Source organism: Calypte anna, chromosome 4 (genome assembly GCF_003957555.1).
Source record: "Calypte anna isolate BGI_N300 chromosome 4, bCalAnn1_v1.p, whole genome shotgun sequence".
Lineage (NCBI taxonomy): Eukaryota > Metazoa > Chordata > Aves > Apodiformes > Trochilidae > Calypte > Calypte anna.
Genome location: NC_044247.1, coordinates 6,853,253 through 6,869,967, shown reverse-complemented (window position 1 = coordinate 6,869,967; position 16,715 = coordinate 6,853,253). Strand labels below are relative to the sequence as shown.

The 16,715-nt window shown below is 47.4% G+C and overlaps 1 protein-coding gene across 1 annotated transcript; it reads right to left on the bottom strand.

Moving 5' to 3' along the window:
* Positions 1-522: 522 nt before the first annotated feature.
* On the bottom strand, positions 523-16,108 carry F9 (coagulation factor IX). Its single transcript, XM_008493668.2, has 8 exons — positions 16,001-16,108; positions 12,945-13,108; positions 12,605-12,629; positions 10,731-10,844; positions 8,895-9,023; positions 6,572-6,810; positions 4,320-4,437; positions 523-1,171 (listed from the first exon to the last, which is right to left on the bottom strand). The coding sequence occupies exons 1-8, from the start codon at positions 16,065-16,067 to the stop codon at positions 624-626; spliced, it is 1,404 nt and encodes a 467-aa protein (XP_008491890.1). The 5' UTR covers positions 16,068-16,108; the 3' UTR covers positions 523-623.
* Between the last annotated feature and the right edge of the window lie 607 nt (positions 16,109-16,715).

The following is a 16,715-nucleotide window of genomic DNA, read 5'->3' as shown; positions in this document are numbered from 1 at the left end:
AGACCAGGAGAGGTGATGAACACTAAGCAATTCTCTTTATAAAAGTGCTCCATAGCAATGAATTGGATGAGGCCTGACATCACCTTTAGATGAGTTTTATGCAGATTTTTGGTAATTTATATAGCAAATTTATGTCATTCTAAAGTTGGAGGAGCCCTATTTGTTGCCCATGATCCACCTCACATGAAAATGTCTGCCCTGGAGCACTGGGGGTGGGCTGCTCATTGGGGCCATGGTGGATGTGGATGCCTGAGGCACCCAGCCCTGTCCAGCAGCTGGGATAATGCTGGTGGCACAGTGGCACGTGGGAGCTGTGCCCCAGCTCATCTATCTACGCCAGCCTCTGCATTTGGGATCTGGGGGCTTACACCATCCCAGCAGTGTTGATGCATTCAGGAATGTAGTCATGGGTAATCGAAAGGGCTTTTTATTTCCTTTACTGCCACATTTCCACCGCGTTCTCAGCTTTTGCCTCCCACAAGCAGGGCTTAGTTCATCGAGAAAATGATGGAAATCGATGAATTAGTTCATCGAGAAGTGTTTATTAAAATGCAACAATTTCTGAAAAACACACTGATTACTTCTTCAGTCCGTTCCCCAGCCTGTCAGAACCACCCGCTGGCTTAGGTAAGCCTTGTGGTGTCCTTTATCCACCTCAGGTACTTGGAGACCCTGGTGTAGATGCCGTATTTACCGGGTGTGGCACATTTCTCCCCCCAGCTGGTGATCCCTGTCAGAAACCACGTGCCCTCAATCTCGGTGGTGTAGGGACCCCCACTGTCCCCCTCGCAGGTGTCCCTGCCCCCCACTGCGAAGCCGGCACAGAACATGTTTGGCAGGATGGTGGTGGAGGTGCTCTTGAGGCAGGTTGGCCGATCCACAAAAGGCACCTTGAGGACCTGAAGGATGGTGGCAGCCCGGCCACGGTAGAGAGTGCTGCCCCAGCCACTGACTGTCCCTGTCCCGTGCTTCAGCAGCTCGTTGGTGAATTTCTGGCTGCCGATGCAGATGGGGGTGACGTAGCTGTTGAAGGTGAGTGGCTTGTCCAGCTCCAGGAGGGCGATGTCGTTGTGGTGCTTGTTGATTGTGGCATTGTAGGTGTAATGGGGGAGGATTCTCACCACCTGACGCCGCTGCTCAGTGTGGTCGTCCTCCTGGGTGTTGTATTCACCTGCAGAGACAAGGGGGGCTTGGGCAGTGACCACATCCTGAGGATGCCATCCGGATGTGATGCCAGCCCAGCAAGGTGGCTACAAAGGGATGAGCTCTGCAAAATCCAGCCCTCTGGCTGCTCCAAGCCTGGTGCCAACAAGGCTGCTCGCTTCTTGTCAAAGGGTGTTGGGGGTTCTCCCATGGCAGCAAATCCTCAGTCCCCACAGCTGGCAGGACCTGAAGCCCCAGGTGGGACACTGCGTGTGCACTGGCAGCTCCAGTGCCATAGGCTCAGATGGTTTTGCCAAACGTGGTGGTAATGAGCTTATGAGGAGGGATGTGGGGTTGTTTATCCTGGAGAAAAGGAGGCTGAGGGGGAGACCTTATCAGTCTCTTCAAGCACCTGAAAGGAGGATGTAGCTGATAGGGATTGGGGGGAGGAGGTTGGTGTCTTCTAACAAGTCATAAGTGATAGAACAAGAGTGAATGGCCTCAAGTTGTGCCAGAGGAAGCTTAGTTTGGATGTTGAAGACACTTTTTTTACTGAAAGTGTTGTCGGGCACCAGCACAGGCTGCCCAAGGCAGTGGTAGAGTCACCATTCCTGTAGGTATCTAAAAGATTTGGTGCTCAGGGACATGGTTTAGTGGTGGCCCTGGCAGTGCTGTGTTACACTTGGTGATCTTAAAGATCTTTTCCAGCCAAAATGATTCTGTGATTCTATAATTTATCTTCTTTGCCATTTAGGAGACTCAAAGAGCTGTAAGGGGTATTTCCTTTACATCAAAGGAAGGAAAGCCACTAGAATTAAAACCTTTTGTTCAAAATAAGTCATTAGTGAAAAGAAACCTGACCTTGCCTTTTCTGATACCCCCTGGCCATGGGGAACAAACCTTCCCTCAGCCCCAGTGCTCCCAGGTGCTCCTTGTCCTCACTGCCAGCTTGTGGCTCAGCTGCCAGCGATTGCAGCTTCAGGCTCCTGTGGCTGAGCTGCTGGCAGCTCATTACCTGCTTGTGGAAGAGGTAAAAGGAAGGGCAAATGGTCTGGGGTCTTGGGTCTGCAAGCAGGCAGTGTTTGTGTCCCTTCTCCTGCCTGGGCCCTGGCTGTGCTGAAGACTGGAGCCCAGAAGGACTTTTCCCCGTCGCTTTCTTGCAGCCACAGAGGCACAGGGTACAGTTCACCCCTTCTGGGGGATTTCTGCCTGCTTTGCTGGGATCTCCAGGATATACCATCTCCTCTAAACAATATCTGCTGCAGTGCTGGTGTCCTGTGTTTGCTGCAACCACCTGCAAGGAGCAGCAGGGAGCTTCTCCAGAGAGGTAAGGAGGCTGCTTGCTGGGTTCATGTGGATGCTGGAGCCTGGGGAAGGCAGGTTTGGTGGCTGGTGCTGGGCTTTGTGAGGGTGTTTTTTGGATTTTTTTTTTTTTTTTCAGCAGAGTGTGACTGTCAGCTTCCATGCAGGCTGTGTCTCCACAGTGTAAATGCAAGAGGAATGTGGGGGGAGAGTTTGAGAGGGTTTTTCTTATGCTACCATTGCTTACTATTGCTGGGGTCCTGAAAATACTCTTCAGGGATGGGAGTGGAAAGGCAAAGAAAGACAGGAGAGGGATGATGCTTCCCCTCTCTACTTTGGATTTTTAAGCCTCCTAGGATGCTATATTCAAAACTGAACATTCAGTATGAGTGGATGTGAAGGAAGCAGGTGTTGCCTATGCAGTGTACATAGTGTCTGAAGCCCTACACATTTGTATTTTTCTTTCTTGAGTTACTGCCTGTCTAAAATCCTGCTCTGGAAACCCAGCAGTGCTGTGGAGTGGTGTGAAGGTAGTGCAAGGGGAGCTGGCTGATAACATGCCCTAAGTGGAGGTGTGTGTGACATGCAGGAGAGAGCCTGAAGGGAGAGGCAGTTTGCCTGCAGATACAGCAAAGTAAAACTTTTGTCCAGGTAGAAATGTAATTTTCTGGGGCTGGTTTTGCACAGGGCATTTTGCACTTTCGCATGTTGATGGGTTCAAGGCTGGGCTTTGGGTTGGGCTTTCCAGAAAAACTGCATGAAAATAGATAGCAAAAAATTATGTGTGTGAGTTGTGAGGATCATCCTGCCAGCTCTGGGCAGGTGGTAGCTATCCCTGAGGGTCTGGCTGGGAATACCCAGAAGCTTGGGCATGTTGATGTGGGAGATGAAGATGCACCTAGAGTCCTCTTGATGAGCTTGTTTGTGTAGATGTAAGCTCAGTGCTTCAGGTAGAATGTAATTTTTGTCACAAATAGGTGTCATAGTGTTTAAGGAGAAAGCATGTTTCTCTCATGCTTCCTCTCCAGGCTCCTTGTAGGAATCCCTGAACAGGTCAGTGTTCCCCCTCCTGGACCTACCCACATCACCTTCCTCTACTGGCTTGTCACACAGGGGAGAAATAAATAATTTAGGAAAGCTGTTTCTGCCACAGTTCTCTAGCAGGCGTTGGGTACCAAGAATCAGGGAGAAATGCTATTTTTTTTGAGCAGAGATATATTTATGTTTTGAAGTGGCAGAATCACTCCCTCCATGGTCTGGCCACACTGCCCCTGCCAGACTCCCCAGAGACCCTGCTGTAAAATCTCACTTTCCCTCATACCAACCCAATTCCTCTACTTCAGTCTCTAAATTATATTTCATTCTAAAGAAGTCAAGAGAAAAAGTAGTCACCTTCTTGCAAGTAGTTATCCAGGTTGCTGATGCCTGTCTTGCACCAGCCACATGAATCCATTCTCTGAAAGCTATGCGAAAACTTAGTGTGCCCGAGAAAGGCAGAAATCCCTAGTGAGGTCCTACCAGGATAATAAAGATAAAAATCCACCTCACCAGCTCACGAAGCAGCACCTTAACTGTATCCCATCAGGGTTTTAAGCAGCCAGTGGTCCTCCCTGGCTCAGGTGAGACATTTGCCTGTGTTTGTAACACAGCCTAGCAGCTTGGTGGCTTTGGGACCAAGGCCAGCCCCTGCTCACTGCCCCCAGAGGTGGTGGCACCTGCACAGACCAGGCTGCCAGAATATTTTGATCAGGGTCCTGGGTGCCCTAAAACCACCTGTGTTGCCCATCCTGGTGGGGAGTTTGATACTTTGTGCCTGGGGCTGCCAGTCCTGTCCCACCCCCCTGTGCTGGCCCGATGCCACCGGAGGTGCTCACCTGCCACAGCAGTGACGTTGTCACCTGGGCTCAGGCAGTGTGCTGCTGTCACCACCCATTTCTCATTGATGATGGACCCACCACAGAAGCCCACACCATTGCTGTTCGTTAGGAGAACCTGCAAGAGGAGAAGGAAATCACATCTGTGGATCTGTGTAGATTGGAGAGGAAATGGGGGATTGGTTTGGCTACAGGGCAGGTGGCCTTTAGGTCATACAGACCCAGTACTGTCTGAGATACTGCTCCTCAGGCAGTCCCTTCCACCCCCCATTGTCCCCTGCTCTGTCACAGAGGGTGCCCAGCACAGGTTAATGCCCAGTTCCACTTTTCCTCCCTTGGCTGCCAGGTTAGGAGGGATAAACCTCAGCATAAAACTCAGAGCACCTGAAATACAAACACTTCTGTGTGTATTTTACTGGTGACCAGATCTTAACTAGGGACAAAATCTGAACATTCTCATTTAGTATGTGCATCTCACTGCCTCAGTTTTTACAGGGCACAAACCAGGACATCCCTCATGACAAAAGTTCTAATTAAATTGATCAGCTGTCTCAGTGGACTGTGCTCAAAAGGGATTTCTCTGTAATTCACCCATCTGTGTAGCTCATCACTGCCTATCAGCCTTGTGCTTTCCACATTTTTACTCATTTAAAGCCTTGTTAGGCAGACCTGGCTGCCTTTTGAGGAGCTCAGTATCCAGAATGAAGAGGACAAAGCTCACCCATAGCAGTGCCCTGGTGCCACCCCCATTCCCTGTGTCCCATGGGTGCTCTGGCTCAGGTGCTCCTGGCTGGCAGTACAGGGTGCTGAGGCCACCACAGAGCTCAGCACCCAACCTGCCCCTCAGGCAGCCATAGAGGAGACAATGACATGGATTCAAAAGCTCTCCACTGGGACCTGAGCCCTTGCAACCACCCTCAATCCCCAAAACCACCCCCAAAGTCCAGGGTAATGGGAGCACCCCTCTGGCTGCTGCCTGAATCACATCAGGCTGCTGAGCATCTTTTTTTTTTCTGCAAAATGACAGCCAAGACTTGTTTTATGAAGGTGCCTGGTGAGATAAAGGTCTCCATGAGCACAGACAACTAGCTGGGCTTGTAGCATGTGAACTTTCTTTATGGATACTGTTTTCTCATATTTAACTATCTGACTCTCTGTGAATGGGTGCTGGATACCAGCATCACCTATAGTTTATCCCACAAAAGGCTCTTCCAGAAAGCTCTGTGTGGCTCAGGCAGTGGTACAGCCTCTTCCTTTCGGATACAAAACATGACCTCCCAACAAAACTTGTGCTTCTGGTGGCCATGTATGTCCCTAACACATTATTAGCTTTTTTAGCTGTGAACTAGAGGGCGAATTCCTCTTTCTGACCTATAGGCAAACCCCCTGCTCACTGCTGTGCTCCCCCAGCAGATGGGGAGGAATTGGCTGATCTGTTTGAATGGGCATTTACATCCCTCTGTGGGTAACTTTTCATTGACACCATCAGTGTCAGTCTGTGCTGGAGCTTGCAACAGAAAGATTTGCTTTTCCTAGAACCTCACCTGAATTTATTATTTTATACTCTCAGCCACTGAGATTTCTGCGTTCACTGAAGCCAGAGTAGAATTTAAAGACAATAAATAACTTTGAAAACCACCCAGTCTGGGAGCTATCTTTTTCTTTTTGAGACCAATTTAAAAGTGTTTGCAGAGTGGTTTTGGAGGAAGTTTCTTTGCAGCTCCCTGCCCCCTCCCCAGCCTGTTATGTCACTTCTGGGGAGGCAGAGATGACTATGATGTTACAAGTAGAATGTAGGGCTGGAAAAAGAAAGAGCAGCCAGATTTGGTACATGTCACACAAGGACAAATCCTGTGTTGGTATAAATTATCATGGATCTGTTGAAATTGAGGGAGGCAGATAAAGCAGCTTCATTGGTCATTGCAAAGCTGGGCCTTGCACAGTTCCCCTCCCTTTGGCTTAATCTTGGTAAATTCATGGACTATGGGAGAATCTGTATCTACAGCTCAAAGTTGGATCCTTTGTGGCCCACCAGGTAAAGCAGCTGTGACTGACTTCTTGCTTTTTTTCTCAGGTAGCCCTCAGCCAGGCAAGTTTCCTTGCTGTGATATAAAATGTAGGATAAATAAATAATTAAAAAAATAAATGTAAAAAAGGAAAATGGAGAAGAAAACTGTCCTTGCAATTAGAAGGAAAAGAATAGAGAAGAGGGACAGCTGGGGCTCCAGGAGAGCTGCAGAAAGAGGCAGTACCTGCCAGGGCACCTCTCCTTTCATGCTGTCCGACCCACCAACGACCCTGGTGCCTGTCTTAATTATGGGTGTGATTTTTGTGGTGGCAGCAGTGCTGGTTTCTGTGATGTTGTCCAGCACCTCCTCGTGAGCATCATCATGGTCATCGTTGGTGACATTCCAGTGCTCAAAGGTGTTTATGGATCGAGTGAGCTTGCTCTTGGCTTCTGGAGCTGTGATCCTTCCGCAGGGATAAGGCACTGGGAGAGAAACAGCTGTGGTTAGGACTGGCAACTGAAAGAGCAGGAGAGGGGTCAAATTCTGCCTTGCTCAGCCCCCTGTTCCAGCACTAAAATGGGGGATGCAGGGCTGTGGACTGACCCCTGAGTCCTTACAATCTGCTGCCTGTGCCTTTGGGGCAGCAGGCTGGGTAACCTGTAGGAGTAGCAAAAGCATAAATTGTTTCTGGGCTTTAAAAGTGAATTCTGAACAGCTTTTAGAAAGCAGAAAACTTGTGAGTGAGAGCAGAGGTCTGAGGGGCAGCTGTGCCTGTATTTCATGGGAGGCTGAGGTATGTGCTGGGAGCCTGGAGCCTGGCTGACATCTCTGCAGCAAGTAACTTGAGCACAATAAAAGTCCAGCTGGGAGAGGGCAGGAAATAATATCTGCCAGTTGTACAGATAATCCTGCTTGGCACCAAGGTGAGGAAAACATTAATAAACTCTAGAAAGACTTGTAGATTTTTTTTCTGCTAATGAAGATCTCATCCTTAGGCTCATTTCAGACAAGCGCTTCCCATTTCTCTCCTACCAAGTGTGTGCTGACTTCCCACTGATAGTGGCAGTCAAACCAGTAAATAGCATCAGCCATTGTCTTTCATCTGAAAAGCTTTTTACAGCACTGTGCAAAGAAATATTAGTGCAAATCAGATGTAAGCGTGGCCTATTGAGATTTCTTTGTGGTGTTTTTTTGTTTTTTTTCCACACAATTCACTTTAGGAATAGAGCTCAAATAGGTGTTGAAGGATGGGGAGTTTTACCCACAAGGTTAGTGTAGGAAATGAAGGTTTCAGAGTCAACAAAAGTGAAGTTGTTGCAGGAAGGGCAATTACCCAACCTGAAAGATAATCTACCTGAAAGATAATCTAACAGTAAAACTTTCTGGTCTAGTGGAAGTGATACAGCAGGTTGGGCATCACAGGCCGGAGCTCTTAATGTTCTCCATTAATAGAAGGACTTAAGGACTTCCTAAGATGCTTCCCATCGCTGCCTGCTGAAAGTCAGCACTTTCAGGAGCTCAGTGTTCCTGGCTGTAGCTGTCAGACCTTCAAAATCTAACTCACCTGTGCAGCTACCTCCCTGATAGCTTAAGTGAGCAAATCTGTTACTCTCTGGTGTTAGAAATACAATTGCATCAAATGTTAAACTGAGCTTAGATGACAACTTTTTTTCTCTGCTCAATCTCCTCTTTCTTCTGCCAGATGTGCTGCTGAGATCTCCATTCCCAACTAACTTAATCCACTGCAGTGCACTGGGATTACACATGGGTGTGGTTGGAGCTATTGTAACAGACTAGGAGCAGGGTAAAATTGGGGAATAAAACCCCAACTAGCTATTCTTGTAGCTCTTTTTGAAGCTGCAACCTCAGGCAGCACATTTCCCCTCCACATTTCCCCTTAGGCTGCCTTGCCATCTTGCTTGTTAGTGCCACAGCTGAGCCATGAGGTCTATTTGCTGCTGACTGTCTTTGTGTGTAGCTACAACACCACCACAAAGCTTGACGTGGCTCCACCAACTCACTGCATGATGTCCAGCTGTCAAACATCAGGAGAATGTACAGTGAGGACTGTCTTTTGTTCTGAAAATGCCCAGAGCATACTCAATGCAGGATCAGTAACTATGCAGTAGCTTTTATTGGAAAAATATGGGAATGAGCTCTGCCTGGCTGGGCACCAGCCTGCATTCTGCTGCAGCTGAATACAATTTTTCTGTCTCCTGAAAGCTGCTGATCCATATCTAGATATATAAGATGTCTGCAACAGGAGAGGTGCCTGTGCCAGTAGCCATCTGAAACAAGCATTTGTCTTGTGGACAAATTGCTGGACACCTGCTCCCCCTGTCCATTCACCTAGGCTAAAAAAGGCATTCAAATCCTATCCTTCAAGCCTGACCTCACATCTGCCACTGGGAAAGTTGTGGGGTCAGGCTCTTTATATTTGCTAAGCAGAGAAACAAGGCTGGTTCCCAAGAGGACATTGAATTTCTGTGAGATTCATGTATCTAAGCCCAGGACAAGCCCTTGGAAGCTTTCACCCAGCTCTCTTAAAATTATTTTAAAAGTTAACCTGTAGGTGTACAGGATTTTCCATCTTCATGAAGTCTGTAACCAGTGGCACAGGAACACACAACTTTCTGTGGTGGGTCATGCCTGCAGAAGTGCTTGCAGCCTCCGTTTTTAATAGCACAAGTGAAGTCTGAAAGAGATGAAAAGGAAACTGTGAAAGCTCTTTGGAAATACAACTGACCAGAGAGTTGTCAGGACTTGGGCCTTTAACCAAGTCCTATAACTCAGCCTACAACCCACTCTGTTTCACCCAGACCATGGAAAACAGATCCTTGCTAACAAGGAGAGTGTCCTCCTTCCAAATACCATCCCTGCTTGTAGTGAAGGAGCACTCAGGACCTCTTTGAGAAAGCAGGTTGAGGAACAGTCCTACCAGAGGTCCTGCCAAGCCCTGGTGCAGCCTCCTGCCTCCAACAGCCGTGTGCTGTCTGAAATTTGGCAGCCTGACCCTAAAGGACTCCTGCAAATATTTGGTTAGGAGCCACGTGCTTTCCCCACCATCACCCTTCTCTCCTCCCCCCTTGGTGCTTACAGCAATCCAGCCCCAGTGCTGGTGGAGAACATTGTGTATCGGAAGGAGCAAACCCTGGACTCAGAAAGGGCTTTGTCCTGGGATTAATGCTAGGCTCCTGTCTTAAAGCCTTGAGCAAAGCCATATGTTCCTGATACACCAAGAAATCATCTCAGCCTGATGTGGAAGAGCCATTTCAGCAGCATGTGTGATGAAACAGGTCCCAGCCTGAGGTACAGAGAGATGTGCCTTCTTTCTTGCACTCCTCTGTGGGGGAAAACCATCTCCTGGAGTTGGGAAACCACTAAGCTGCAGACACTTCATTCTTAGTGAGTTTTCAAAAAATTCACAGCAGATTAACTCCACTCCTACTTCCTCAAAGACACCTCCCTTCCTGTAGCCATTTTAATGCCATCATTTACTATTTTTACAGTGCTCCTTTTCACGCCTTGCTTCTTGTGCTATTTTTGTGCCTGTCTCGCTTCCCCAAGAAATCTGCAACGAGACTATTTAAATTTGATGCAGCTTTGAAATGCTCTTTTTAACATACACTCCTCTCTTGCCAGAGCAGTAGCACAACTAGAAAGAGAATCTTTTATTAGTGCAGCGAGTCTAGCACATTGTGAGTTGTGCAGCCCCTGATTATATTATAAGAGCTGAATATCCCTCTTGCTTAAATTATCAGCTGTTTGGTTTTCATAAACTCCTCAACCCATTAGGAAAATATTTGCCTTTTGTTTGCCTTCAGAGTCAAGGTTGCTGGTGATAATTATAATTACAAATTTAGCCAAATACCATTTAGAGGAGGTTGTGAGAATCCTCCCACTCTGGGGAATACCTGGTGTGGGTGATGGAGAGGAGTGGGGGGAGCATGGGGGTCCTATTGGGTCAGGAGGACACTGCTTCTTTCAGCAGGTGAGAATGTTGTCCCTGACTGTGGAGCAGCAAGGCTGCTGCTGAGGAGAGAGAGGAAGGTTTCTGCATCAACATTTGTGCTGGCAGCTGCAGTGAGTGGAACAAAAGACCTCGAGCCTGAGTCTCTGTTGAACCCTTTGCACCACCAAGCATCTTGGTCTTCAGTGGAAGTGGAGCTGGGGTTCCTCCAAGGACAGGAGAGGATGTAGACATCCACTTCTCTATCCCCAGACATGCCCCCTGCAATCCCATTGCTGATGGGCTGGAATTGCACATTCACACAGTGCCTTACAGCAAGGGGAAGTGTATGCCAAACAGTCCTCGAGTAGGATGAAACTCTATGCCCATTTTCATCCACTGGAATATCAAGTTGGGCAGAAGAGCAGCCCCAGGACAACCCTCCATACTTACCTATCTCACAGTTTCTGCCTTCGTACCCAGGTGGGCACCAGCACACATAGGAACTTACTGCATCCTTGCAAACAGCTCCATTTTTGCACGGATTGGGGTCACACTGATCTCCATCTTGGAGAGAAGACAAGAGAATTAACAAACATGAGCATCCCGTGGCTGGTGCCAACCAAGAGCTTGCTTGGTGCATGCTTCCTGCTAAAGACAAGCAGGGGACTGCACACCTGCCTTCTTTGTCATGGAAAATAACTCGGATCCTGGCAGCCAAGAGCACAACAGACAATGTCAGCACCAGGGTAACAGCAGCAGCTCTTTACCCTTAGTCCTAATTATGGACCCTGCTCATTTAGGCAGAACTCCTCTTTTGTCTCCCTCATGCAACATCTCAAGAGGACCTCATGTTTTGACTAAGAGAAAGTTAGTGGGCTTAGTTCTTCAAGAGTGATTAGGATGTTTTAACCTGAATTATTTTAACACTGCTATCTTTGTTCTCTGAAGGTTTGGCCTTCTCCACTTGGGTTTGAAGGCCTCTCTGTGTATTAGGATTGAGAGCCTTTCTTTTTAAGTCTTTTACTATAAACTGGTCTAAATTTTTCTCAACATATCAGGGCTTTTACTTTCACAGTCACCTAGATCTGAGAAGCTGGGGCTTTTAATAAAAATATCCAATATTGCAAAAATGAGTGATCTAACACTTTAGAACAATAAGTTGGATAAATTAGAGGGGTGTGAGCCTTGGAATGGTAATGCAAAGACGAGGAGGAAGGTGGCTGGTAATGGTGTTTTGAGGAATGGGCTGGAATGCAGGAGGCAGCTTGGGTGCTTTTGTCTAAGTCCAGGTTTGCTCATAAGGTGTGGGTTGTGGTTGCTGTTGCCTGGTGAGGGCAATGGGAGTTTGGCACCACTTGGGTGCTGGAACAGAGCTGAGCTCCTGTGGGCTGCACGTGTTGGGAATGGCAGCTTGTAAACCAAGCAGTAAACCAGGGATTTGGACAGGGGAATATACCGCATTTGTGTTTGAAGAGGTAATTGATTACAGTAGCAAGGAAGCAAAGGCAGTGTTGAAGCTCATCAGTTGGTTTTTCAGAGGCCAGTCCTCTAATGCAAGTGTACCTTTTTTATTTTATAGTCTGGACTGACTAATCTGATTTATTTAAGGCTTTTTAGTGAGATGTTCTGGGAGCTTTGCCAGTCTACAAAGCAGTTCATTTATTGAAATGTCCTTAAAATTAGTTGCAGATGTTTTAGTGGGCATTGAAATCTTTTTGTTAAGTAACTGAGGAGTCATTGGGGATGGAGGCTGAAAGGGAAGAAATAGATGGTGCAAAGTGGAGAAGCAAGGGTTCTGAGACCACTGGTGTGAATTGCAAACAGCTGTGTGCTATGATCATGTTGAGGTGCCACCTAAATATGGCATTTCCAGAGATTCACTCTTGGACAAGGTTGTGTCTTATCTGGAGATCTCTGCCTGGGAAAAGAGCATTTGCTCTTTGCTGGAGGGGTGTTAATTATTGCTGTCCTGTTTTACTCAATATCACAGCTTGAACCCAAAACCCAGAGTGTGAACTGGGCTCAACAGCACCAGTGGTCTGCAGAAATTGTTTTTTATTTTGTGAGGTTTTTGCAGTCTGTTCAAAACCACTGCTTGAACAAAGAACATGTTAAGTAACTTTTTTTTTTTTTTAGCTTGAAATTGTACACAAACAGCAAATGCCTGGGAAGGGTGGCTGCAGGATATAGAGTGCATGACCCTGACTGGCTCTGCCACAAAACAGTTTCTAAATGCTGTAATACATTGGTTTCAATAAGCATCTGATACTTATACACAGGGAGATGAATATTATGCGTTTGAACATGAAGAAAACAGCTCTTACCAATGTATGTTTTCCAAAACTCCATCTGAAAAAAAAAAAAATGGTTTCCTTAGATATCTAATTTCTAGGCACTACCTGACTGAAGTAGTAAAGCCATGACTCCAAAATGGCAGCAAAAGACTCGGAGGAAATCTGCCACCTCCATAATCCCAGTGGTGACCAACAAACCTTTAAAGTAGTTCCCCAGCCCAACTGATGGATCACAGAGGAGAATAAAATGTGAGAGATGCTGCACTTGGCCCCTGCAATTTTTCCCCTTGTTGTTCATTCCTCTTTCCCCCTCTGCCTCACCGGAAGGATGAGGAACGAGGTGTTGCTATTTCGCAGCAGCAATACTCACTGTTTTCTCTGTGTTTTCAAACACTTCTCGGGCTTCTTCAAAGCTGCATTTTTCTTCTATGCATTCTCTCTCAAGGTTCCCAGGAATAAACTCTTCCAGTCTCTTGGAATTGGCTCGCCTTTGCCTCTGCAGAACTGAGTTTGCTTCCTTGCTCCCAATGAAAACTGCAGTTTGAGGAGAAAAAGAGGCTATAGAGGAACATCTGCCATCATGGGATGCAGCTGGGGTGGGCTGCCAGGGCCCTGCTCTCCAGAAAGGATTTTTAGTGCCTCTACCTCACCATTGCCCCATGTCCAGGGATGTTTCAGGAGTGTTGGTGATACTAACACGAGGTTTCTTTGGTTTAAATGCAGCCTGGAGAACTGAGAGTGAAAGTAGTCGATGGACAGAAATGGCTGATGGCAAGAGGGTGCTTGGGAGTGCTGAAGTTCAATGGTTAAAATACCCTAAAGCAGATGGTGTGAATGCTTCTTATCATAGATGCACAGACCAGAAGAAGATATTTGAGAGGAGAAAATATTAGGCTTTTAAAGGCTGCCACTTGCTAAGGTTTTGTATAAACACAGAAATTGTTCTTTGCCTGTCTTTGCCTATTTTGTCTGTAAAAGGCCATTTTCCTCAGCAGGCAGCTGGGGTTTTTGGAAGCCACATCCCCTGAGCTGTTCTCCCTGCTCCTTGCCTTTGCCCATGTGCCTGGGTTGTACATTTTCCTGCTGGCAGAGAGGTGATGCAAGCCCTCCTCACCCCTGGGTCAGGTCACATCACCAAGGTGATGTCCCCTCCACTGACTTTCCCCAGGGAACCTCCAGTTTAGGTAGGGGGTCCATGGTGACCACCAGCCCCACCATGGTGGCAACCTGCTGAAGGGCACCAGGACACGCAGTCCTGCCATGTGTTGACACAAATGTTCTCCTGGCAGGACCACAGGAGCAAGGTCAGCAGCAGCCTCCCAGTGGCAACCACCAGACAGGGTTTGCTCCTGAACCACTGCTCAGAGGTCCTGAGAGGTCTCTGCTGAGACCTCTTCACCCATCCCATCACTCTTAAAAAACAAAACCAAAACCCCCCCAAAACAAAACAAAAACAAACAAAAAACCAAAAACCAACCAAAAAAACCCCACAAAAACCCCAAGAACAAAACCAAAAAAACCTCAACCAAACAAAAAAAACCAAAGAACCCTGCATTTTTCATCCCGAGGATCCTCCTGCTTTGCATCCCCAGTCTCTTCTTTCCATCCTCCTTTGGCGCTCTCAGCCGTGTCCCTTTTTGTCACCAGATGGCATGGCAGAGCAGCTCTACCCGGAGTTGCTGGTGGCCACTCTGGGCACGGACCCTGAGTTGGGGTCTCTGTGTTGAAGGGGTCTGAGCACCCTGGGGCCCCTCCAAGGGCTAAGGGCAGCATCAGCTCAGGCAGGTGGAGGGAACCGTGAGGGGCAAGTGCCAGCTCCCTGTGGCTAACTCACTTTCCATCCAGAGCAGACCCCAGAGACCACAGCCCCTTGTTTTACACCATGTTTCTGATGGTGTAACCATCCCCTTCACCCAGAGATCTTGCTGCAAGTGACTGGTCTGGTTTTTTGCAATGCTTTTTAGTCACTGTACAGCAAGCTTGCACCTCTGCCACCTTCACGTTGGGGTGCTTTTGGTTAAAACCAAAAAATAGTGCATTAAAATCCTGACCTGCATCTATTTTTTTTTTTTTTTTTTTTTTTTTTTTTTTTGGCAGTAGGTATTGATGGGTAAAGCACAGAGCTCTGAGGATGCCAGACTTGCTTCCAACACTGCAGCCTCATGGGGGTGGTCCCCTCCTAGCTGCAGGGTTGTGGTTCATGGGTGGGACATGAAAAAACAACCCCAGATGAGCCTCTCTGGCTGAGCCAGGGGCTCAGGGCATGGAGACACTGGGGGGAAGAATGGCCTCTTTTCCAATGACTTGTCCCCTTCCCTCAGGCTCCATTGGACCTGTTCCTTGTCTTCCCAGTGGGCTGTGCCAGGCACCTGCTGTAATTAATCCACTTTATAGGGAGAACTCATTTTAATGACTGCAGCTTTGCCTCCATCAGATCTCTCTAGGCTTTCCCAGTTGCTGCTTCACAAGCAAAACTTGACTTGAACTGAAGGTTGCAGACCCCATGGGATGACAGGCATGGTACTCACCCTGGCTGGAAACCATCCTCACACCAAGGATGTACTCACAGAAACAGGGATATGGGACTGTGGGGGACTCCTGTCCCTCCAGCCCAGTATAGTATTTTCTAGGAGGTGCAGCTGGCTGGGTGGTGGTACCAATGTGAGGCTCTGCTCACTTTTTTCATTACTAAGCAAACATCTTGGAATACAGACATTTATTTTTTTTTAAACCTGTTGCTTGCAATGTTTTAATGAAAGAAGAAAGGCCAGCCTTGCACGAAACAAGTATTCATGCTGGATGTCAAGCAGCCTCTGCTGGAATCATTGCTGGTACAGATAAATCAAGCAGCAGCCTGCATTACTATGTGTGATTGCCCACATCCATCAACTCCTCTATCTTGTCTACAGTTTTGGCTGCATCTTACAGTCTGTGTTAAATTCCTGCTGGGTTTGGCTTTAAACAGTTCTCATGGTGGCAAATCCAGTGACTGTTTTATTGATGTGAGTACTTGCCTGTACTCAGGGACAAAGCAGCAGCACTCACTGAGGTGTGGATGTTACTCTAGCAGCAAGGCTCTCCTCTTTTTTTCCTTCTGTGCATAGGTGGGTGCATTCTAAAATGGCTGAATCAAGCTCAGAAAGCTTAAAAGCTGCCAAAGGTTTAAGAAAAATCCCATTCTTAAAATTAATCCCGGTGACACGTTCTGTGTAAAATCAACATAAAACCTATTATTTCATTCCCAAGAAAAAAAAACACAGAGCTTTAAAGAGAGGAGCTATGGAATGCAGAATTTCCTCTGAGCTCTTACCTCCTATCAGACTGCACAAGCTGTCCCACCATCAAGTGACAAATTGTCCCTTCACCTGGGCTAATAACACCCCACACCCAAAAGTGAAGGAATTTCTAGGTTTGAAATGAACCCACCTGCACTTTCATCACCAAGACAAGCTCCCAGAAGGAAAATGGAGAGAACGAGGGGGTTATTTGCCATCTTCTTCCTGAAACCTCCTGCTAACAAATTGTTCTGGTGGTGGAGCTCAGTCAATAGTTCCAAAGTGCAAGTGCTTTGTTTATTCTGTAAGGTCCCCAGATGTGCCACTGGCAAGGCTTTCAGTGGTAGTCTGGGTATTACATGCGTTTATTCATGTCCAAGGAACCTGCCAGGGACCTGCAGACCTTGGGCTCATCTTCTGCCCTGAAGGATATTACTGCCATGGTTGAGGTTAGAGCAAAGCACAAGAATAAATCAGTTCAGCTTCAGGGAATCTCTCTAAAGCACTGGGTTTCCTATTCCTGTCCAGGTGATGTTGTTGGCCATGTGAAAGTCCACATAAACATTTTCAAAGGCTTCAGGATGGTCTACATTTCATCAAGAAGAGGGGGTAGGATTGCCTTGAAGACAACCCCACAGTTGAAGCTTCCCCTCCAGGACCAGGTGCCCTTGGAGCAGGACAGGGTCAACCAGCACAAAACCTGCTTCCCAGTTGGCTTCTCTCCCCATTCCCCCATGGACAGGGAAGAGCTGAAAATCATCATTGCACCTGTGCATACCTGGGGCTTTCAGTGCCCTCCCCAACACCACAGAGGTCTGGGACAGAGGAATTTAAAGCAGAACTCAATTTCTGAGTGGGGTGTTGGT

Coding starts and splice junctions, on each gene's coding strand:
- F9 (XM_008493668.2), bottom strand. CDS start 16,067: ATGGCAAATAACCCCCTCGTTCTCTCCATTTTCCTTCTGGGAGCTTGT. Junction 4,438..6,571: donor AAGGAGAGGTGCCCTGGCAG/GTACTGCCTCTT, acceptor CTCCTCTTGCAG/GTTCTCCTAACGAACAGCAA. Junction 1,172..4,319: donor CAACGTCACTGCTGTGGCAG/GTGAGCACCTCC, acceptor TTGTCTCTGCAG/GTGAATACAACACCCAGGAG.